The sequence below is a fragment of the Apteryx mantelli genome, chromosome 1, assembly GCF_036417845.1.
Source record: "Apteryx mantelli isolate bAptMan1 chromosome 1, bAptMan1.hap1, whole genome shotgun sequence".
NCBI classification, from domain to species: Eukaryota; Metazoa; Chordata; class Aves; order Apterygiformes; family Apterygidae; genus Apteryx; species Apteryx mantelli.
The window spans coordinates 86,315,329-86,338,618 of NC_089978.1; the positions used below are offsets into that span (position 1 = coordinate 86,315,329).

Sequence of the window (23,290 nt, forward strand, 5' to 3'; positions counted from 1 at the left end):
AGATTTCCCATCAGTATTATATAGAAGTCAGCTGATAGCTGGGGACATGCGGCTTGAAGCTGGAATGCATCACCTCAGCAACCAATCTCAGCTGCAAAGATACTAGAATTAACAGTCAAGATCAATTTTAAATCAGTATTTCTCAAACAGCTGCCCGAAAGCACTGAACTGCCTGCTTTAAATGTTTTTATTCAGAAACATGAGCCACTGTGAAACGGTACTCCTCAAAAATCCTGTTTGTTTCATCTGGAAAATCCTGATCAATGTTCCAATGTATTTAAAAACAAAATTATTTGACACAGTTTCAGAGGGTTTTTTTGTCCTTTTTTAACATATAATTGAGAAAAAGGCCTTCTTCCAGAGATGTAAACAAATTAAACAACTGTCATAGTAATATTATTCCCTGCAAAGGCAGGAGTTAGGCTAAGTGCAGTTTTTCCCTATTGCAAGTTGAAGAGAAATGTAACTACATTTAATATAGACTGTGGCTGTTAAAAAAATAAATTTGTTATAGCTTTCTAGAACCTAGCAAAAAAAACCCAAACCTGTCAATTATATTATTATTCCCCCACAAAGAAATCTGAATTATTATAATTATTAAAACAATATCTAAAATAAATATATATTTGTTTGTGCAGTGGTTATAATCGCAGGTATCCATATTTCTCAGTACATATTTATAGATCTTTACCTTAACTATCTTTATAAAGCAGTACTATGTACCATCCTTATATGATCCTACGCTTATACAAAACATCATTTCACCAGTGAATACCCTCAGCACATACCTAAGACTCCCCACTTCTAACCTGCCAGACACTTGCACTCACAGAATAGACCTAGGATAATGTTTAATTAGGACACTGCATTATAAAATATCAAAACAGAGAGGCCAGAACATATCTGGAAGGAATAAAACCTCTCAGATTCAGCCGAGGCCCCATGCATGGGATTCATTCCAACAGCTTTAGATATCTTCATCTAAGCTAGTTATCACAGGCTTCTTTTACAGTCAATGGAAAGAAATGGGCACTTCTAGGGCACAATACCTTTAACCTACTCTATCTTAAAGGATCATTCATCTTATCCTAAAGTGTATATTCAGTCAGTGACTATACAAAAAGTCTGTGGTGACTAGCTCAGATATAAACGTCTTCACTGCAAGCATCTAACATTAAAGAGATGAAATAAATACCATAGCTAACCATTACTAAGTTTATTGCTAAACACCACTATGCTTGGGAAGAGATTTCCTTTTTCTGTCATTTTCTGTCAGAGACCTGAGGGCACCAATAGGTCTTAACTGCTCTGACCAGACTCATCTGGAGCCTCTTCCCAGGCACCCTCTACCCATGGGCCCAGGAGCTCTATTTAAACTCAGGCTTTGGCCCCCAGTCTTTGCTTGAGCTACGTTGTAGGCTTGCCTGTAGCCAGCCTGCCATTTCTCACTTATTGACTGGAATTCCTGGATTGACCTCAGACCTGACTTGCCACTTTGCAATTCTCGGGCAATTACTGGACCGTCAGTACAGCATGGTCACTGTCACTGGACCTGCTCTGCTTGCCTTCTTCAGGGAAGCATGGCTATCCTGCTGGCGAGGATACTACCCCTGCCAGTACAGCTGCCCCCGCCCCAGCTCCTAGCTTGTCTCCTTTTGTGAGGCAGCCCCTCTCTTGCTGCTGACAGTCTTCAAGCCACAAAATTGCCTTCACTTTCCTCTGCAATGTCTGGTTTTGGCCACTAGCAGAGATATGGTGGTGCAGCAAATGGATTATTGCTCAGAACAAGTAGGACAGTTCCTTCTGGCCTATTTGTCCTACTAACTTACACTGCCCAGAGCATCACACATTCCAGTTTATTAAGTATCAAGCAACACAAATTCTTAAGTATATTACTTTGAAGTGTATCTCACTCACTGAATCTTTCCTGATGCAGATCACTCTTCCCCTTTACAAATTGAATTCCATTACAGCTACTTGTAAACATTAAGTAATTCCTTTCATTAATAACATCCTTTACCCTTTAAAACTGTCAATATCATACCTCTTTCACCACTGTCACTTCTCAAGGGGTCCAATCCTTTCAGTGCTATAGACCTGAGAGTAATTTTGAATCAACTCTGTGAGATCCTGTGGGAGTCCTGTGACAGCCATTGCCTCTTCCCACTTAAAGACAAAGTGAACCCACATACTAACACGGGATATCTGAGATAGCCCTGCCGGTACTTCCTTTGGCCCTCATACAGGTCAAACAAGTCAGAAAGGCTGCTTCCTGAGTTGTTTATAGGTGCTTGCCCAAAACTCCCTACAGAGCTGATTTGGGAATCAGCTGGACCATGCTAATGCAGTAAACACTATGTGAGCAAGTCTTCTATTTTTTTTTCTTTATACACCAGACTTTCTGTCCTTTGGTCACTTTTTTGCTTGTCTCTGAATGTGACTCATCAGTCATCTTTTATTAATAAACTGTCCAGACCTTACTAGACTACTTTGTGGCTAGATGGAGTAGAACTGGTCCCTTCCCTTGGCATATTCACTGATGACTTGCAAAAATCTCTTTTGGCAGCAGCCCTACTTGCCTACACTTTTTCACCTAAGAACTTCTCTCACAGGAATGCTTCCCACATTTCCCCCTACCTATTGGGCATTTGTGTTTAAATTATTTATCTTCACCCTGTCCCTAAGTAAAACCTCATTTCATTATTTTCAGCTCATGTTTCTAAATTCTCTACATCTTTTTATACTATTTCTTTGTTCTGAATAGTGCTTCCAGCTCCTTTTTAATTGGTATTATTTGCAAATGCCAATTATGTGCTGTAACCTACTCTTGCAGGCCGTTAATGAAGATGTTAGCTGGGGAAGAGAAGAAATAAAGAAAAGAAATAAAGAGTGTGTCTACCAGATTAAGCCTCACCAAAAAAAAAAACCCACCACACTAAGAGAAGGTTTATTTGGTTATAGTTACTTAGGGCACTCTCCTGAGAAGTGTAGGGTGTGATTTATCTTCAAATCCACTCTCTGCTTTCTTAAAAGCTGGGGCTTCTGCCCAGGTGTTAGATGTTCTAAAATAGTGTCCTAATTATGGGGTTGTTAATATTCTGGAGTGACTAGTCCCTCTTAATAATCTCATGCTGAAATGAGTACTTCCCTTTGTCTCAGGACTTCAATACTAACCCTCCTTTTAGTGCTTTTATAGCCTGCATTAGGTAGTACTCTGCTCAACTTGCTGGCCTCCATGCATTCCCTTTCAGGTTACGTCTTTGCCATAGTCAGTAGTGCAAACACAACTCATGCAGGCAGTACTGGGTGAGGTAGGCAGAGAATCCTCTCCTCAGATTTGCTTCAAAAAATCTTGTTATGACATGCTTACTGTTCAAAGAAATCGTTAGTGTTCTGGGGTTTAAAGGCTTAAATTGGAAATCTCTTCCAGTCAGTAGGTAGATATGCTAATGCGAGCAGGTGCGCTGTAATTAGTACTGAAAGTCACTCCTGAAGGTTCTTCTCTGCAAAATGCTCTTCTTTTAGTCTCAAAATGTTTTTCGATTCCAATGCTTTTTCTCTTGGGTGGAGAGAGAGGGGTTGTTTGACTGCTGTGTAACAAGGTAAATGGTAACATTTGTATATTTTTATGTAGGGTTTTTGGCTATGAATTTTTCTCTTTGCTAAATGATCAAGTGTTGGATGGAGTTTGTTGTATGAACATGAAGAAAAAATGGGTATACGCTTCTTTGGATTAAGATTTAGTCAATAAAAACTGAGTGTAGCACATTCAGTAACCGCTGAAACTTCAAGTCAAGGTGAGAAAACATTTTTCTGTATTGCTGAGGGATTTAAATTGAAATTAGCAGGGCATATGCAGATCACTAGATCAAAATAAGTAATTCTTATTTATCTCGGATAAATAAATAGGTATACTGATGGGAGGAAGAGATAAGAGAAAGGATATTGGGAACTGGAAAATAATGAGCTGTGAGGCAGAGAGCACCCACAAGAGAGGAAATGCCTGAAGATCACTGGGCTTAAAGACTCCCCTCCTTCTAAGCACCACAAAAATATGACCTGTGTAATGTACTGGCACAAATTTTAGAAGGTAGATAATGTTATGACCACTATTAACAATGACAGACAGGCCAAGGTAATAGGTATATTTTAATCTCATGCTATAAAACAGAAGCCATAGTTTGCAGAAGTCAGAAAGACATTTTCTCTGTATGTACATCATTGCACAATTGGCAAAGACGAACAGAGATGAAGTGCACTTATAAAAGACAACTGGTTACCACAAGGAGCAGGGTACCAAAACAGACTGACCTGGCCCGGCTTGGCTGTTTTCCGTTTCTGCTGTAAACTGAGTAAAATTTCTATTTCTCTCTCAAGAAAAAGAGCTCAATTTAAAAACAGAAAACAATACTCAAAGAAAACAGACCTAGTGAGTTTAGTGCTTTATCTACAAGAATAGAGCTGGATATGTTCTGTATTATATTTAGTCATTCTATGATTTTTTTAAATTGTTATTTTATCCTAGCTTCCCTCTGACCTCTTTATTATTATTGCTATTGTAATGAAATGGTAGCTTTGATTAATAGGATCATTAAAAACAAGACGTGTTAACACAGGTTGAAAAGTATTGCCACATTCAACAAACACACCAAGAAGCTGGTGTCCAAGGCAACAGCAACAAAGGATTTTGGCTTGGCTGAACCATACAGTTTTAATCTAGATCCAAACACTTCTGTTAAGTTTAAAAGATAGCCCAACTGTTTTGTTTCAGGCCCTTCTCTGCTAGACACTATTAATTATCTGGCTACTGTAAAATAAAATTGGTGTTTTCTATTTTGTTTCTACAATCATTCAAATACAACTAGATAAGAATGTCACTTAATTGCTTGATCCCCTAGCAAATCTCTTTCCCTGGGTAACTACCACTAATAAAAGTTAACACAGGAGGCCAGAAAGCTAAACTAACTTTACTTGAGTTTTCTAAGGGTTTTTGATTTCCTTTTAGTTAGAACATATGATTCTGGATTTATTCCTATTAGCCTCTGAAGAAGTCAAGAAATCAAGAAGTGTGTTCGCTACTTCCAGGTACTTCTAAACCAGGGTTTACGTTAGGCATACAAAGGAACAAATCAATACATGAAGAACTCCCTTTCCTCTTCTGGATTTTTGAATTGACGGAAGGGATAATCCCTCTGAAAATGTTACTGTGAATCCTCAGGCAAGTAAATAAGAAAGGTTACCTTGGAGACAATTTACATCCACGCTGTAAGTAGGCACTGAGTGTCCCAGTTGCTGCAAGCAACAGTCCAAGGTATGGAGGTGAAGGTTTCATAGGCCTGGAGGAAAACTCTGGGTGGAACTGAACTCCCACGAAATATGGGTGATCTAAAAGACAGATGTCAGGAAGTTTAATAAAAATTTCACAGAGGAGTCTAGAAACCAGATCAGTATATGGGGATTTAAGGTGGAACGGAGACCTGAAATTTCTTTAATGGAAAAGGAACAAATTAAAACTGACAAGAGAGGCAGAATGTTAGTAAAGCAAATTAAAGAAAAATCATCTTGTGTTTCGACCTTAATCTGTACAATCATATAATTAAAGGCTGAATAATAAAACTGCACAATAGCATGGGCATGCAAGGGGAGAAAAACAAAGGCTGCATAGGCAACAATTCTGCCATTTCTCATATTATTTTCATAAAGCGTGTTAGTCTCCAATACGTATCTACGCATGCATATTCAGAACATGCACATATATGTATCTGAAGGAAAAACAGAACAGTTCCTAAAGGACCAAGCATTACCATACAGCAACTATTTATGCACTAACAGATAAATACAGAAGTAATATACACAGAAAATTCGGAAAAACAAGGTTCAAATACTGAGGCCTGGAAGGGATATACCAGTCCTGTTATTGAATGCAGCCACATCATACAGTCCCCACTCACAGAGGGTGAAAGCTCTGCCCTAAGCCCACCCCAGGTTTTTTTGTTCCCACTGGAAAGCTATTCAGATACTCTCTCCTTTCGCTTAGAAACCTTTTCCTAATTCACAGGCTATCTTTTTCACAGCCAACTTATATTCATTTCTTACGGTGCTCTTCTTTCCTGCTGTTTGTCCTCTATGTTTAAGGATGACAATGATGTCATTCAGGTCTGCTAAACTAAATGAGCCACGCTGCTTTGTCTTCTCTTACATCTTTAGCTCTCTGAATCTCCAATCATCAAAGCACCTCTTCACTACTACTGCTTCTGCTTCCCTCCTGTCTTCCTTGGAAGGATAACTAAGAAACAATGTTTTGGTACTCTTCCATGCTGTGCACCTGTTCCCTCTTTGAATATTTTAATAGAGCTAACATTAAACCACTTCTAGAGCCAGGACATTGGACTAAATTAACCACAGATCTCTTCTGGTTTGATAATTTCCAAGACAATCCCAAACATTCAAGAAATTTCTCTGTAATACAGAATAAGTGATAATAAGAAAGCAGGCTTTTTTTTTTCTATGACGATAATGAATATCATCTAGTATGTTCTTATTACCTCTGTTGCTATGTCTTAAAAAGAACCTGGGTTCTGAATTTATCCCCTAACTTCTTTTTCTGTATCGTGCAATTTAGTTCTTTAAAGCAGCAAAACAAGACAATGACAAAGCACCAAACAGTCCTGTGAGGATATTTTGCTAAAAGCTTTGCCAAAGCTATCTGGTGTACTGTATTTCTGTGCTTCCGCTCCATCCCACCCTCCTCCCTATGATGACTGTTTTTCCTCAGTAATCAGAGTCTCCTTACAGCCCAATGTGAAATAATTCCAGGCTTTACTGTTGCTTTTATTCTTTTCACAGTAACATGCAATTTTAAAATCCTGCTTGATTTATTTCACTGTGCTCTCTATACAAGTTGTTCCATGCAGAGCAGATGAAATAGCCTCCTAACACCATTCACCAGCATGTGTAACAGAGGTATGTTATCAGGAACAAACTAAACAAAGATCACCACGACAATTAATATGAATTCAACTGTATTCTTTGGTCTCATTTTACTCTCAATGTTGCAGTTGTTGAAATGGTAAGTAGATGTCTGTATTCAAACTCTTGCTCAAAATTACAGCACTGTTATTCAACATGCTGTGGAGTATAAAATTACTTATCAGGAACTTTATGTCAGAAATAGCACTCTGTAAGATGACCATGCATTCTTACAACAAATTTCTCTCTCTGTACATGGAGTTTAGCTAAGACAATGCCAGTTAGGGGCCATTTGAAAAAAAAAAAAAAAAATCTTGTTCCGTAGCCTGCACCTTCTGGTGCCTACTATCAATCTAGCCAACAGTGATTTAAAAGAAAGGGTTTAAGGTTCAAGCAAAATCAGAATGACTGTTTAATAGTTGTTCTATGTAAACATTCGACAAGCAAATACACAGTATAGCTCTTCTTGGAAACTCATAAGAAAGACAGCAAGCCTTACTTGGTAAAGTCATACAAACCCACCAAATTTCCACAGTATTTCAAAAGTTCATCTATCTGAATCGCTTGTGTGAAAGAAAGGAGTTTGCTTTCTATAGGATTTTCATCCTTGGATTGTTTCTATGATTCTAAAGGGGGGGTGGGGTAGGGGAAGAAGGACTCACAAACTGATTGAGTTTGGAAGGGACATTGGGAGGTCTCTAGTCCCACCTCCTACTCAAAGTAGGGCCAACTTTAAGGTTAAATCAGGTTGCTCTTGGCTTTGTCATTTTCAAGTTTTGAATGTTCCCAACAACAGCGATTTCACAACCTCTTTGGGTAATGTAATCCAGTGATGTTTTATACTTTCATCATATGCAAGTGTATATACTTTATATACTCAAGCAAACTGGACACGTTAGTTCCTGGGACCAGACTGGATGCCTTGGAGGGTGCTGAGGGAGCTGGCCAATGTCCTTGTGAAGCTGTTCTCTACCTTTAAAACATTATGGCAATCAGGAGAGGATTCTGATAATGGGAAAAAGGCAGCTGTCACACCCATCTTCAAGAAGAAGGATCCAAGGAACTGCAGGCCAGTCAGCCTAACCTCAGTTCATGGCAGGATTATGAGACAAATCCTCCAAGCCATTTCCAGGCTTATGAAGGACAGGAAGGCAACTGGGAACTGTCAGCCTGAGAACACTCAGTGTGTGAATGACAGGAGAGTAGTGGCCCTCTGTCATTTTAAGTTTAGCAAAGCTTTTGATATGGTTTCCTAGCAGCCAAGTTAGGACATATGGACTAATGGGTAGACCACAAGGAGGGTTAAAAACTAGTTGGAATGCTGGGTTCAAAGAGCAGTGGTGAGTGGTTTGAGGTCCAACCAACAGCATACTTGGAGATACTCAAAATTTGGCAGAATATGGCTCTGAACAACCTGATCTGTTTTGAAAGTGGCCTCATATTAAGCATGGGGTTGGACTAGATTACCTTCTAAATTATTCTGTGATAATATATGACTACATGATGCCACTGAGCTAGAATTATGATCTTTTCCAAAAGTAGCGTTTGTCTTTTTGATAATCAGATATACTCATAGTCCCGAAGGAGAAGTGTAAGGCTTCTAAAATATTCTCAATCTTCATCCATTGGAATACACAAGTGGACTCAACAGTACCCAACAGTACCCTGGCTGTTGTGACAGCTCAGGGTTGTGCCTACATGTCATTTAATTACCTATAGTTTACAGTCTTCATGGATGCATAAAGTGCATTTAAACAAATGAGACACTCACTTTCCAGTTCAATAATTTCCATTCTGTTCCCCTCTGTATCATGGCCAACAAATTTCAAACCTTTCTCTTCAAAGCAGCAAATCAATTCTGGGTTCACCTGAAATATCAAAAAAAAAAAGTAGTTCTACTTATTTTTTGATTTAACAAACAGTAGTAGTTCAATTGTAATGCTTTTAATAAGTACATGAGAATGAAAAGAATTGGGAAAAGAGTTGGGAATTATTGCTTTCTTGTTTTAACAACTCTGGTCTGAAATTTGTAAAAGTGAGCATTCTTTTTTAACATGAGATGAATCAGCATTTTAAAAACTTACAATAAATACATACAAAATACTAAATCCAGGGTCTCTCTTGCTTGCTGTCCTCCTGATTCTTAGCAGCTTACATTCCTCACTTTTGAAATGGCCCATCTTCAACAGCAGGGATCTCCTCTTTGAACGCCACACAGTTTAGTGGTCTAGGACACAAGCTTTGTGGTTCAAAACCCTTCAGACTGAGGAGCTCTGGAGGGAGCTGTTCCACTTCCTTAGTGATGTTCTAACCACTGGGTTACTAATCAGAGTACCTTCACCACTGTCACATTCTCTGCCCAGCTTTTAAGGGAACTTAAAGTTGTCTGGATAAATTTGTGGCATGCACACACCTCATAGTTCAGGCTCCCCTGGCAATACTGATGGACTAAGGTGCTTTGTGAACTATCTTTGTGAACAGAGCTAACTGTAGGTCTGGCTCCTGCGCATCTCCTTGGATGACAGCATTTTGAACATGCACAAACACCTTTGCTCAGATGTTTTCAAATAGAAGTGCAAACTTAAACCAGGGGCCAGTTGGATGATTGTCAAGAAGTAAGTAATCTGAATTGACCTTTGAGATGTAGATGTCCGATATCTGCCTATTTTTGGACTAAGGAAGAATGTGGACTTCCTGAGCATAATCTAAGCCTTTACTAAACCCAATCAGCCCAGGAGCAATACACTTAAGGATTATAATCTTACACCTTTTGAATACTTCACAGAAAGTCGGGGCATGTCTAACATTGTTTTCCAAGACAACTTTGCTAAGACGCTACACCGTCTCCACGACAGGATCAGTGCACTACATTATTCCCTGCCAATGAGCACTTGCAAGAACATCTCTGTGTTCAGTTTCAGGCCCCTCAGTACACAATAGTCATTGACAAAATGGAGTAATTCCACAGGAGGGCCATTGGGATGGTTAGGGGGCTGGAGCACATGCAACATAGGAGGAGAGACTGAAGGAGCTGGGCTTGTTCAGCCTACGGAAGAGAAGGCAAAGGGAAGTCTAGTTGCTGTCCTCAACTATCTAATGGGATGGTATAGAAATGATGGAGCCAGACTCTACTCAGAGGTATATAGCAAAAGGCTGAGAGATAAGCGATACTAACTGCCCCAGAAAAGCTCCAGTTAAATATAAGGAAAAAATGGTTCACAATGAAGTGGTTACGCAGAGGAACAAGTTGTCCAAAGAGGTTGTGGAATCTCCATCTTTGGAGATATTCAAAATCAGACTGGACAAAACCCTGTGCAATAAAATCTAACTTTGAAATCTCCCATTTGCTTCAAAGAGAATCTTGCCTATCAGGAGAAACACAATTTGCTTAAGCTGTAACTTCTGAATATATAAACTGTGTTAGTAGTGCTTACCTCGTATCGATGCCTGTGTCGTTCCTCTACAAACATTTCATCACCATAAAGTTTCCCTGCATATACAACAGGAAAGTAATAAACGCTTTAATGGTTTTTACAACTATTTCTAGGAAAGACCTAGAAACTACAGCATTACCTTCCAAATACCAATTCACTGATCTACAATGCTGTGGAATTTAAACCTGAAAAGAATTTCACACGGAAAATAAACAACAGGACACTACTCATTTCACCACAACTTTTGTTTTTTCTGAGTCATGACTGTATACTTTAATTTATTGTTACCTGAGCTTATTCAAGATTCATATTCAGCATTTCCAGACTACAAATAGCTTAGGTAGACTGCAGAATCTGAAAGCCAGGTTTAAATTAATTAAAACTGTAAAGCCAAAGCTACAAAACAAATGCTTCAGTGAACAAGCAGCATAAAATCCCTGCAGTGTTTTACGATAGCTGTATGCAAAAGGTGCAGTGAAGGAAGATCCCCAGCCTTTTGCTTGCATCTGTTTCATTTTAACAGATTATGCCTGGCAGTTGGCATAATATGTGCAATTACATAAAAAGAATATTATTTTTCTCCCTCTTCCTGATCTCTTTACCCAAATGACTCTTGCAGCCCTCTGAGCCTAATATGGAAGACTACACTGTCCACCAACAAAGAGTGAGTTTGAGATGTGCACTAAAATGGAATTTTAATATAGCTCTCACTTAAAGTAACAGTCTATACCCTGCTCTCAGTTTATCCCAGTGTCACTAAGACTACTGTCTTGTTTAGGGGTTGGTAGAAAAACTGGAACTGAAAAAAAATCTCCAGAATTGCAGTGTGATAGTATTGTAGCCTTATGAAAAGAGATAAATGTGTTAATCTTAATGAATCACTTTTTAAAAAACAAAATTTACATTCAAGTTGTAAAGCATTAGGAACAGGAATGAGGTTTCCTGAGTAGATTATCCAAGCTTTCTACAAGCCTTTCACAAATATTGTCATCCACACAACTCACAATAACGGTCAAGAATTACAATATGTTGTAATTTTTTAATTAACTTTTTCTATTAAGTAGTAAGGACACAGAATGATTACAGTAAAGCAAAAATGAAAGAATGGACATTGTGATATGTATATCACACCTAGGTGAACTGTCATCTGTGCCAGTCAGATCACTATCAAAGACATTCTGTATAAAGGCAGATTTTTCATTAAACATGCATATGTTTTACACTTTGGTCTTCTGACAAAGTAGATGCAATTTTTTAAGATCAGAAGGATACTTTTCATAAGTTCAACAAAGCTAAATATATTAATAACTCAGATCAATGTCAGAGGCAGAGTAATACAGGACATATACCCATACCTGTTCATGGATAAGAAACTGTATTTTATACATTTTTAGTACTGCTTATATTACTACTGTAAAAATAGGCCTGTTAATAGGGTACTTGAATCAAATATTGCTGCAATTTTAAAATACATATAGCTCAAACGGAATCATTTGTTCTATGCTGTGGTTGCTCTAATTTGCCTTTTGAAGTTTTCTGCTACAGCAAATAATTTTCCTTTCATTTCCTACAACAAATAATTTTCTTTCTCAAAACAAGACTGTTTCCAGGGCTGGGTTAGGCCCAGAACAGTGCAGGGTCAGAGACTGGAGATAAGCAGGGCCTGACTGTTATTAGGATACAGACCAGCAAATATTGTCAAAACAAGACGAGGACTAAGGTCACGAGACTAGATGATGTTTAAGGCTGAGGTATACTGACAATCCTAGGGAATGATTCGCAATGAAGCTCCAAGAAACAGGAAGCTCTGGTTCACACTGGAGATAGCAGAAGGTACAGCATGATGATGGCTGTATCTTAATTCAATAGAAGAAACAGCTCTAATGTAAGAAATAGGGACATCAAACAAAATAGCTGGGAAGCAGGCTCAAAGCAAACAAAAACAGATAGATACATCCTCACACAACACACACAAATGCAGAACTCCCGGGAGAAAATGCAGATACTGAAAGTTTGCATAGATTAAAAACCAATTAGATTAATTTAATAAAAATTATCCATCAGACTCCATTAAGCACAAAGTTACTCTCTACATCTCAGGAAGTCCTAACTGCAAATTACTGGACACTGAATTTACTGCAAGAATATACTAAGGAAGTATTGCTGCATGCATGTCCTGTTCCCATAGTCCTTCACAAGCATCTGCTTTTAGATATTGCTAGGGATAAGATGGTGTGCTTGATAGACCATTGCTCTGACAAACATGACTGTTCTTATGATGCATCACTTATATGTCCTATCAACTCAAAGAAAATCAGAAGGAAACCTGAGAAGAGACATATCCCTAGTATTTCCTTACACTCTGACCTTCCTATGAAAATAATGAAGTATTAAAATTAAAACTATTTACTTAAAACTTATTTCAGTTATCTGAACAGTCTCATTGCTTATTTAAAGCAATGTAACATATCAAGTCCTAACTCACTTTTTTACTGGGACTTCCAGGTACCTCTCATTTATTCCTTTTCATTCTTGTCCAGGGTAAACGTATATGAAAGAGGATCAGAACGAACAAGCTCGGAAAACCTGTCATCCAACAGCTTGTTTGAGGCTCTGGTCCTTTGACAAAAAGTGCTTTGGCATTTTTGCTTTGGCATGTTAGAGTTCCTATCCAAAAGGTGAGTGATAACAGCAAAACCATAACTTACTTAAAACAGAATTTTGTGTTTTAAAAACAGTCCTCCTCTTCCCCAGTCTCATTGTTCCACCCATATCTCCAGGATTGTGTTCTGGCATGTCAATGACCTTTAGAGGAAAATTGTTTAAATACTCTTTTGTCCAACAAATAAAGAAAATATGCAACAATCATACAACAGCCTGCATAGATACATAAATGGTAACATTATTTAGTTAATTAATATACTCAGTGTATTAAAGTCACAATAATGAGAACAAAGCATTAGGAAAGGCAAAGCAAGGTCATAATTAGGAATGCTTGGAGGAAGAGTATGAGTGAAACATTTTCATTGAATGTTAAGATCAACAAAAGCAATTTATGAGTTCCTTAATTGTTTTGGATGGAGAAAAAAAAACTGCAAAAAAAATCAAAATGCTAGAAATGGGCTGATTCTGTCACAAGGTATTATGGGTGCTAAAAGTTTGCATAGATTTTTTTAAATTGGTAAATTCATGGAAGTAAAAAAATCCACCAAAAGGTAATAAAGACTCCACCTGTCATATAGTAAATCCCTGCACCACAGACTGATAGAGGCTGACAGATTATCCTGGGTAAATATTAGTATACATTAGCCCCGTTCTTTTATTTGTCCGTATATTGTTCTTTATATACTAATGTTGTTTCTTACACTGAGAGGCAGAAACAGCTGTCTTAAGACAGGGCAAGTCCACTTTTGGGGGGAGAAGGGAGAGGAGGAGGGCATGGGGCACCAGAGTGAGGAGTAAGAGAAGAAAACGTTTGCAGCAAGACTCTAATCCAACATCAAAAAAGCAGAGTACTAGAAGAGGTGACTTGAACATATTGTGTGGTACTATTTCAGACGACATACGTAACTAATTTATGACAGTGAGAGTAAGGATGAACTTTCCCTTCTAATTCTCCTTTACTAAAAGGTTTCCTTAGATTGCTGAAGAATCCACAGAATATCAGGTTGCCTTGTTCGAAGACGACACTTCAACTTTTAACAAAGAGCATACTTAGATAGTGGTTTTGTGGACTGAAGAATATGAGGCAAATGGTTGCCACACGGGTCAAATGGATTCCAAGATGGTGGCAGTAAGTGGATATGACAAACAATTGCTTGATGAAAGGACTACATTTAGTTTTGCTCAGTTTGAAAATCGCGCCGGGTCTCTCAATTATATTTAGAGAAAGTCTGCTGCAGAGATGAAAAATCATTCAGAATGGTAGAAACACATAAGCTGAAATAACAACCTACATGCTTGTATTTGCATACATACACCCGGTGAGGAATGCAATTGACAAAGAAAGGTTCTAAAAATACAAATGTTCACATATATGGATAGTCTGGAATTGGATTTTTATTAACCTTAATTTGCCCTCTGGGAGTAATAAAAACAATTTCTGATGATACACTTCATAAAGTGAAGTTATTCAATTTGGAAGGGATGGTGGAAGGTGCTTAGCCTTTGGCCTTTTGCCAATGTATTTCAGCTGTGCAATTATCTCTGTATAACCTCATACCTTCAAAATGTTATTTATAAGCTATATACTCATTATAAAATGTCATGAGCAGAAGTTGTGATCAAACCAGCAGAAGATTACAAATCCTCTAATTACCTCCCAAAAACACGAAGGTGAGGACCATGCACCATTTTCAACTGAAAAAAAAAATCCCACATAACTCCCCCCAAAAAACTCAAAGAAAACACTCACTGAATCCATATTACTCCAAAAATAACGAGATTGTTTACTTTTATTTTATATCCTTCCACTTACTTTCACTTTTCTTTCACACCAGTGGCCAACGTTACATTAAAAAAATGCACAGAACTTCAGAAGCAGTTAGAATGTATATGACAGAGTGGAATATACTCAGTCCACCTGAAATCAAGCACATGTTTTCTATGAGGTATTGTTTACTTGCCTGTACCCAGACTACAGATAACCTTAAAGTCATGCTCCTGTTTTCTGTCAAATGGGGACTGAAGTGGTGACAAACAGCTTTCCAGTCTTTAAGTATATACTTCTTTTCCAATTATGAAAATTCTCATTTAATGGCTGCCTAGTGAATATTTGCAGCTGACAAGAAAGACCATAAGGATTGAGATTTTTTAAATTTGGAGGCTAAAGTCAAGATCTGATATCCCCTCATTCTCAAAAGTCCAAATACTGTCCACTGACCTCAGCTTTAGACTTCTCTTATTAAAAATTCTGGATAGAAAGTTTTGGTCTAACTTTGCTAACTAAACCCTGATAATATCCATATCTCTTTTTTACCTCCTTCTTAGAAAAAACTTAGACCATTTTCTTGCCTTTCAGTATTTGCTGAGCTAAGATCTTCTCTGTATCAAAACATGCTGATAGCAACGCCACAAAATAGAAGGAAGCATAGGCAAAAGATGAGGGAGGGTAACTTCCTGCGAGGCGCTGCTCAATTCTTAGACTCTGTCATTAGACCACTGGCCCTAAATCAAAGGGCCCAGTGCATGCAGTCCATAGCAGATTTCACTAAGTTATTGTGCTTAAAAGTGCTCATCAGGAAGACTCAAAAACGTCAGTTCGCAAATAGATGGTCTCCTGTTCATTAAGTAGGATGTACCAGTTTGAACAGGCTACAGCTACACTCTCAGCTCTGCGCTTCCTTCTTCCAGTAGGCACAAAACAAACACGGGATGCTCGTGAGTCCCCCCTCCAGCTCTAGAAAACAGCCTGGAACGTGGCCGGCATGTGAAACCACAGCTTCATCTGCTCCGCCAAGGGCATCTCCCACCCTTCAGGTCAGAGCCCAGTGCAAGGTTGAGAGTCCAACAAAATTCCCATTACAGGAGCGGGCTCTTAGGGAAGAATTTGGGCACTTCTCCCAATTAGTCTTTGCCTTCCAGAAGACCTTCTTCCCTGTCTCAACAGTTACGTTAGTGTGGCCAGGGGCACACACTTGGAAGAAGGCCCAACCCTTAAAACTTGCATTAATGTCTGCTAATGTCTTGACTGAGGTATCTTTTAAGAAACACTGTATGATACAACTGTCCAATCTTATTTCTATCAATGGCAGATTTTCTGCCGAGAAAAGAGCTGTACTGAGTTTAAACATCAAGCAACCTATTGTGTGTGGCTATGTTGTTTTCACGTTCATGTTTTGTTGTTCTTTGATAGCTGCATTATAAACTAGCTCTCTGTCTTCCCCAAGATTTTTAGGTTTATTTTAAGAGAATGGGCAAGGCTTCAAATAATAATTTTTGTGACTTGGTGAGGAAAGGAGTTTGTATGAATTAATGCCTCAGGGCTACTCTGACTCTTCCTTTTTGATATGCTCTGTGGCTCTGCTCCACTTCAGCAGCTATCACAGCACAACCCACAATGTTTATTTATTATGTGAATTCTTCTGCAACAAAGTCTGTGCTAAGAAGCTTCCAAAAGCAAAGTGGCACTGCAACCCTACTGCCAAAGAACAGTAATGAGCATCAGAAAGCCAACTCACATTATGGGAAATTTTGCCATATTTTACAGAATTTTTTTGATCAGATAAAATATGAATTTTCAAGTGGTGGTTATTTTAAACAACTGTGCTACTGAGCAAGTTCTTCAAAGACCTTAGAGCTTATGCTTCCTGCCACAGAATGAATCATCTCTTACAAAGCAATAGTTCTTCAAAGAGCAGAGAACAGCACTGAACAACAGGGCACCACAAGCAACACGAGCATCAGGAAGGAGGGTACAAGAGGCGAGGAATTAATTACATCTTCCTTGCCCCAATCTCTGAAAACCGCTAACACCGCAGGGATTTTACAGGGATCACACATATTACACAGCAGACAGCCAACATGAAACAGATAATGAATCACTCTGACATAACACAAAGCACATTCTAGATATAAAGTAGTCTGATTGGCATTAAATCACACTACTGATGAACAGTGGCTTTAACCATCCATGAAATGCAACGTTCCTTCGGAAATCTACTGCCTGGATTGTTTCATTTTTATTAGAAAACTCATAAAAGCAAATGAGAAAACCTCTCAAGCCCAGACACAACATACAGAAGCCAAGCCCCTGGAAACCCACCACATGTCATTTTGCTAATGTCCCCAGGACCATTAAAATTTGTCTTTGTTTCGCCTCACATCTTGCAATGCCATTTTGAAGAACACATCTATCTTGGAATTGGGGGAAAGGGGAGGGTGGCGTTAAAACTTTTTTTTTTCTTTTTTTTTTTTTGCAGAAAGACAGAGATTTTCCTTCCTCTGCCTTTGAAACCCAAATCTCAAATCTTTGTTCCTGCCTACCAGCTAGAAGTGAGTCCAGCTGAGAATGGTGTTTCAGGAGGGGAGCGTGCCACTGAGCAGCCAGCCATGCTTGAGTTATCTACACTCAGAGAGGGTTACAGCACACAGAGGGGGTAGATGCAGTATTTTAGCATTTTCACCCAGCACTACTTAACAGCCACAGTGCACTGTCTTGACACTGAACTGATCCCTTGATTTGAATAACTACTTGGTAAATCAGCCTTGGAAGTAGGTTTTTAGGTTTTTCTGCCTTTTTACTCCACATAATCCGCATTGCCTGGTGAACAAACAATTTGCCACTGCTGAAAGAAATCACTATTTAACATGCTGATCAAAGCATCAGGAGAAGCGCTGACCCTAAAGATTAATTGAACACTGACCAGAAGCTCTAAGGCTCTGAGCACACAAGAGGTGTGCAGAGGGAAAGCTGATGGGAGCAGGGAATACAGCAGCAGGTCCTGCTGAAAATTACTCCCTGCTGAGTGCAGCTGTGGAAAGAAAACAGCAACACAAACTGGCAAGGACTCAGCCTAGAGGAACCCATTCACTTATTGACTCTTGAATCATTTCCTTGAAGGATTAATCAATACCTGCTAGATTCAGGCTGATCTGTTTCAAGCAAATTAAGTTCACCAGTAAACAGGCTCAGCCACCAACAAATGGGATGGCTAAAGTGACATTACAGAAACAAAAGTACAAAAGTGTTTAAGGAAAAAAAAAAGACAGATGCAACAGTAAGAGCAGTGCTGACAGCTTCCAACTTGGTAAGTAAATACAAAAGATGCTCTTTCCCCATTCATTCAAAATCAGGGATTTAGCATTGGCAATTATTGAAAGAATGTGCATGGATCACACATCTGCCAGAATCCCCAACACTAAGTGTGTGACACCACCACACGGGACAGAAGTTATTTACTCCCCTGTCCCCCAAAGCTTTGCGTTCCAAGTAAACCACATCATTGCCCTCTTGTCTGAAGCACTCAGCCCTCCAGAGTCTCGCTAATTGCCATAAAGCCACTTGAAAATGTCAGACCACTCAGTGTTCCTTTACTTTGATTGAAATAATGTTTGTTTTCAGAAAGATGAGCACCATCATGTATAAGCTCAAAGCAGAAATCAGCAATAGCTGATTCATGCAGCTACACAGTTACATGAGTAACCAGTATGAAAAATCCTGCCCTCTGCTCTCTTCACTGAACTATAGCATGGCACCCAAATATTCCAACAAATTTCAGCTTATATTTCTTAAAATCTGGAAATTAACCTGCATGACCTCATGCCCCAAGTAACTGGACTCCTTGTAGGGTTTTCAGTTTTTTTTTTAAATCTTAATGACCATCCAATAGCATGTTACTGTCAGCCATTTTCTAGTTTGGACATTCCTCTTACCAGAATTTTATTTCTTATTCTAGAATTAAGTTACTGCCCTACAGCATTTATTTAATTAAAGTCTAAAAACCCTCTAAGAAGGATTCTGCTTGGAGAAGCAGAAATTCTGGTACGGAATGTTTTGTAACATTTCCTTCAGACAAAACACCAAGGGTGTGCTCCTTTTTCAAACAGTGCTTACTCATTCATAACCACAGCACAGTGAACTGAGAAAGTTAATGGAGATGTCGATATGCAAAGCCCATATAAATATTGCTTAACAGCATTTCGGAACTCATTCAAGTTATTCCAGTCAAGCATCCTAGAGTCAGCTTAAAGACTTGATTAAGAAGACATTTTCAGACTGTTAGTGTTAGCAAAGGGAACAAGCTTAGACAGTGCTAGCTATAAGAAATACACTGGAGTGCTGGTCATGTCATGCCAGTAAGTGCAAGATTTGCCACAGACCCAAATAAATAAAATTAAGTGGATGAGCATTTGCAGACTTTGGACTGGTCCAGCTGACATTATAATTAATGACCTAATACTCACTGATTTCATTTCAGAAGGATTAGGACATCTGCAGCTAGGAGAAAACCTTACCTTGCCGCGTACATCTATTCAAAATCAAAACTCTGTTAGTGCCTTTTAGGGGGACTTCTCCAACTGAAATTGCTAGGTATAATTCCCTTATCAAATTCAGTTAAATCCACATGAAATGTATCAGAGAAAGGAGGTTGTGAAGCAAGTCTTCCTCTCTCTCAGCATTCCAGAGCAGAGGAAACAACCTAGAGAGAGAGACCAAGTCTGGTGCTCTCTTCATCAAGAACCCCAGTCACAGAGAAAATATAGGGGTTAGCAAACACCTACCCCTTGAGATTGTCCAAACAACAATACAGTTCATAGTCTCTGACTGTCTTACAAGCCCACTACCTAAGCAACGCAAAGCAGTCAAGGAGATGATTGAAATTGTCCTTAGCAGAAATAAAAACATACTTTTATCTCAAAATTGACCACCATGTTCTGTACTTCTCTACCCTGAGTTATCATGCATGAGCAAGTCTCCATTCCACTTATTTCTCATTCATTAACAGGGTAGTGTCAGTTAGGACCACTTCATTAACAGTTATCTCCAACTTCAACAGGAGTTGAACCACAGGAAAACATGGCTCACTTCAAATGCTCATCCCTCCAGACCTTCACTGAGATGAAATTCTGGTAGCCGCTTCCAGGCAGTTACGAATATCACAACCTGCACTCTCCTAGTAATTGTTAATAAATTTCTTTGATCTCCTATAAAAATCAATATCCTCAGAGGGAACATGGGGAGAACTAGCAACTGTTTTCCATCCCATTTCCCTAACGTGATCAGACTGCTTTCAGACTTGCAAGTGAGACTGCCTGGATTCCAACTGCTGATCTTTCTCATGGACTGATGTCACAAATTGTTCTAATATCCTGTCCATCTTTCCTGATCCGCCCAGCGACAATTTTGTACCTGATGCTCTGGGACCCAGAAAATGAGTCATTTCTTTTAAAAAGGAAGCGAGTGGGCAGCAAGCAGAAAATTATAGATTATCCTATTCTAGTTTTTATTCCAGTTGGAAGGTACTTTTTTGTGGTATAAAACTTGCTAGGTGTTTTCTGAATTGAGAACAAATCCCTGGAAATGTTCTTGATGGGTGTTGAAACATTTCTTTTGAGGAATCTCTCTCAAATACTAATCAGAACAGTAAGCCACAGTTATTTCTTTCTAATTAATTTTTTTTAAGTACTCCTTCTGTGTCTGGCCTTAAAAGACATGTGGGGAGCCCACCATTTGCCACCATCTGCTGAAATCTTGGTGTGTGCATGCTGAAATGTAACAGTTATCATGCAATGGAAATAAAATATACCTGTGAGCTATTTCTTTTATTTACTGGAGGTGGAAAAACATCCTATCCAAAGGCTAGCCTATAGAACAGAAAAAAAGCAAAGGGAATGGTATAATATTGTACTTCAGTATTGAAAAAGAGACTGAAAGTTTATAGGATTTCAAGTAAAAATTCTAATCCCACAAGAAAATAAGAAGTGCAAATGCTATCCACAGCTTGGAATCCATGTCTGTTATAAGAAAACACACCTAAACATTATTATATTTTTCATGGTTTGGTTTCTGTTTTAAGAGAAACTGCTTTATTCTGTCTGTGATTCAGTCTGATAAATCATTTTTTCTTAACATGACAACATATGCTTGACTGAGACTGACAACTTCATTAAGTTTAAGATGAATTCACCAACTAGTTTTAGTTATTACACATATATTTAATATACAACTAAAATGAGGTTTTTAAACTGAAAAAAGATTGCTTAACACATTTGCTTAACACTGCCACAAGAAAATGCCTTCTTTAAAATTTGGAGTAAATGAATGAAACGGAAATAAAAATGGATTCTACCTCCATAAGAAGCTCTGTTCTACAGATTTGTAGGAACCAAGTCCATTACCACCCACCACTCTTTCTAATGAAGATATCAGGCTTCATACCACGACCAAACTGAGCAGTGGCAGCCACGGGCTTCAATGACTAATCACCCTTAAAATGGACATCACAGCTTAAAACTTGACACATGTACATTAAAAAAGAGGAGTCTCTACTAGCTGAGCTAAATTAGTATCTCTGATAAGTATGCCTTTTATGAAAATCAGCGGAATAGGAGGAGAAAAGAATACACTTACTCAGAACAGAACCCTGTTGTTATATAACTTATAACTAAGAACAAAAAAAAAGCACCTACAACACAATCCAAAATCTGAACCAACTGAAGCAAAGACAAGTTATTGAGAGAACATCTTGAAATGATTCAGAGACACTGCTGAGCAAACACGTTAAAATTCTTCTATATGATATTTTGTATATCAATGCAAAAAAAAATTAAACTTTAGATGTAAAGAACCATATCAGGTAGCTGTGAAAGTAAACATTGCTCTACTCCTGGTACCAAAATATTGTGACAAATGTAATTAGTTTAACAAGCAGTTCAGATGAGTCCACTCTGCAAAACCACAGAGCAATCAACTCAGGCCAATCACTGTAGCTTTAATTGAAGCAATTTGTTCTGATGAGCAAGTCTGTTTTCTTTTCTACTCTTCTTTTATATTTAAACTATAATTTTGTAGAGAAGATAATGAAGGCTAGAGTAATTCTCATACTCATTTATAGTACAGTCATGCTTCTTCCTATCTTCTATCTCCTTCTTTTCTCTGTTTTCTTTTTTGCATCTGGAAGTGGCATCTGACATAGATTTATAACCAGGAACAACTCCATGCAAGCTTAAGTAACAGTGTTTTTGGAAGGCAAGCAGGACCATTTAACTGTTTTAACAGAGATTCCTATCTACTATGTAGATTTTATATGCATTTTTGTATTGCCCTTCTCTCTTCCTCTTTGGAAGTTCCTGGTTTTGTTTAATGCCTGTCTAAATGTCTTGTCAGTTCCCTGGCCCCTAACACTCTGTTTCTCCTAATAAAAGCATACAAAACAAATGGAACTATAGAGCTTCAGTGGGCTACCCCATTAAGTAACTGCAAGGTCCCCTAGGTAATTTACTAATGAAAGAGATTCCAATAGTGATAATGTTATGGACCAAGGGGGAACAGACATACTAACAGGGAGTTTCTGGGCAGAAAGCCTCTAGCACAATCACTGTAATTTTAACTACTCTTACTTGTCTTCCATGGTACTCCTGGGACAACGAAAGTCTCTTGGCTTATCTGATCTCTGATGGCTGCTACTTTTCCCAAATTACAAAGAACAATCTGAATGCTGGATATCTCATTAGTCATACAGAACGGACATCTAGTCCTCTGGAAAGCTCTCCAGCAATGAGTAATATGATTTTCTTTCCCTCCATGAAGCGAACAGCAACAGGGCAGATTACTTTCATGAGTCATTATCGTCCATCCCACACACATGTTGTAACCTTTCTCATTCCAGGTGGAAAACTGGAAGAACTACAACAAGAACTCCATATCATATAATGGCAATTGAGGCACTGACCTTTAATTCTAGGATTTCATAAGAATACTATAAACTCTATTAGAACCAAAAGATAGAACAGCACAGAGGGATAATTAAAATTGAATTTTGACTAGTTAGATTATCTCACAAAAAAGTATTTTGGCATTTTCATTATTATCTGTCCAACAGCAGAACACCTCTCATCAATTTCAGAAAACTAAAAGGAATGATTTATATTAATCCTATGGCAGGGATTAATTACCTCTGCCAGACATTTCAGGGATGCTCTGAGTCACATGCTCCGCATTACATTTAATAGTTCCCTGCTTCTACTTAGAGACGCTTCAGCTGGCCAAATATCTTCTTGTCCTGAACTGCCAGAATCTTATCTCTGGTAGAAAATTCATCACCTACAATCCAAATCCTTTTCATTTCAAGCAGAAACCATGATGTCTTCCTTCTGAGCAGTATCCTTATCTCACTTCATCTGTTCTGCCTCCTCCAAAAACCTGATAAACATCACTGTCCAGATCT

At 38.5% G+C, this 23,290-nt stretch overlaps 1 protein-coding gene across 17 annotated transcripts in view; it reads right to left on the bottom strand.

The window, feature by feature from the left end:
• CTPS2 (CTP synthase 2) overlaps positions 1-23,290 on the bottom strand; it is a 91,264-nt gene that overhangs the window by 19,446 nt on the left and 48,528 nt on the right. For all 17 annotated transcript variants that reach the window (XR_010884210.1, XR_010884208.1, XR_010884205.1 and 14 more), the window contains 4 exons: positions 13,112-13,208; positions 10,404-10,459; positions 8,741-8,837; positions 5,241-5,385 (listed from right to left, as the gene is read on the bottom strand). Coding sequence is in view for 5 of the 17 variants with exons in the window: in XM_067296929.1 (XP_067153030.1) it covers positions 5,241-5,385; positions 8,741-8,837; positions 10,404-10,459; positions 13,112-13,208 (395 nt within the window). In the remaining 12 variants the exon portion in view is untranslated. The remainder of the gene's footprint in view (positions 1-5,240; positions 5,386-8,740; positions 8,838-10,403; positions 10,460-13,111; positions 13,209-23,290) is intronic.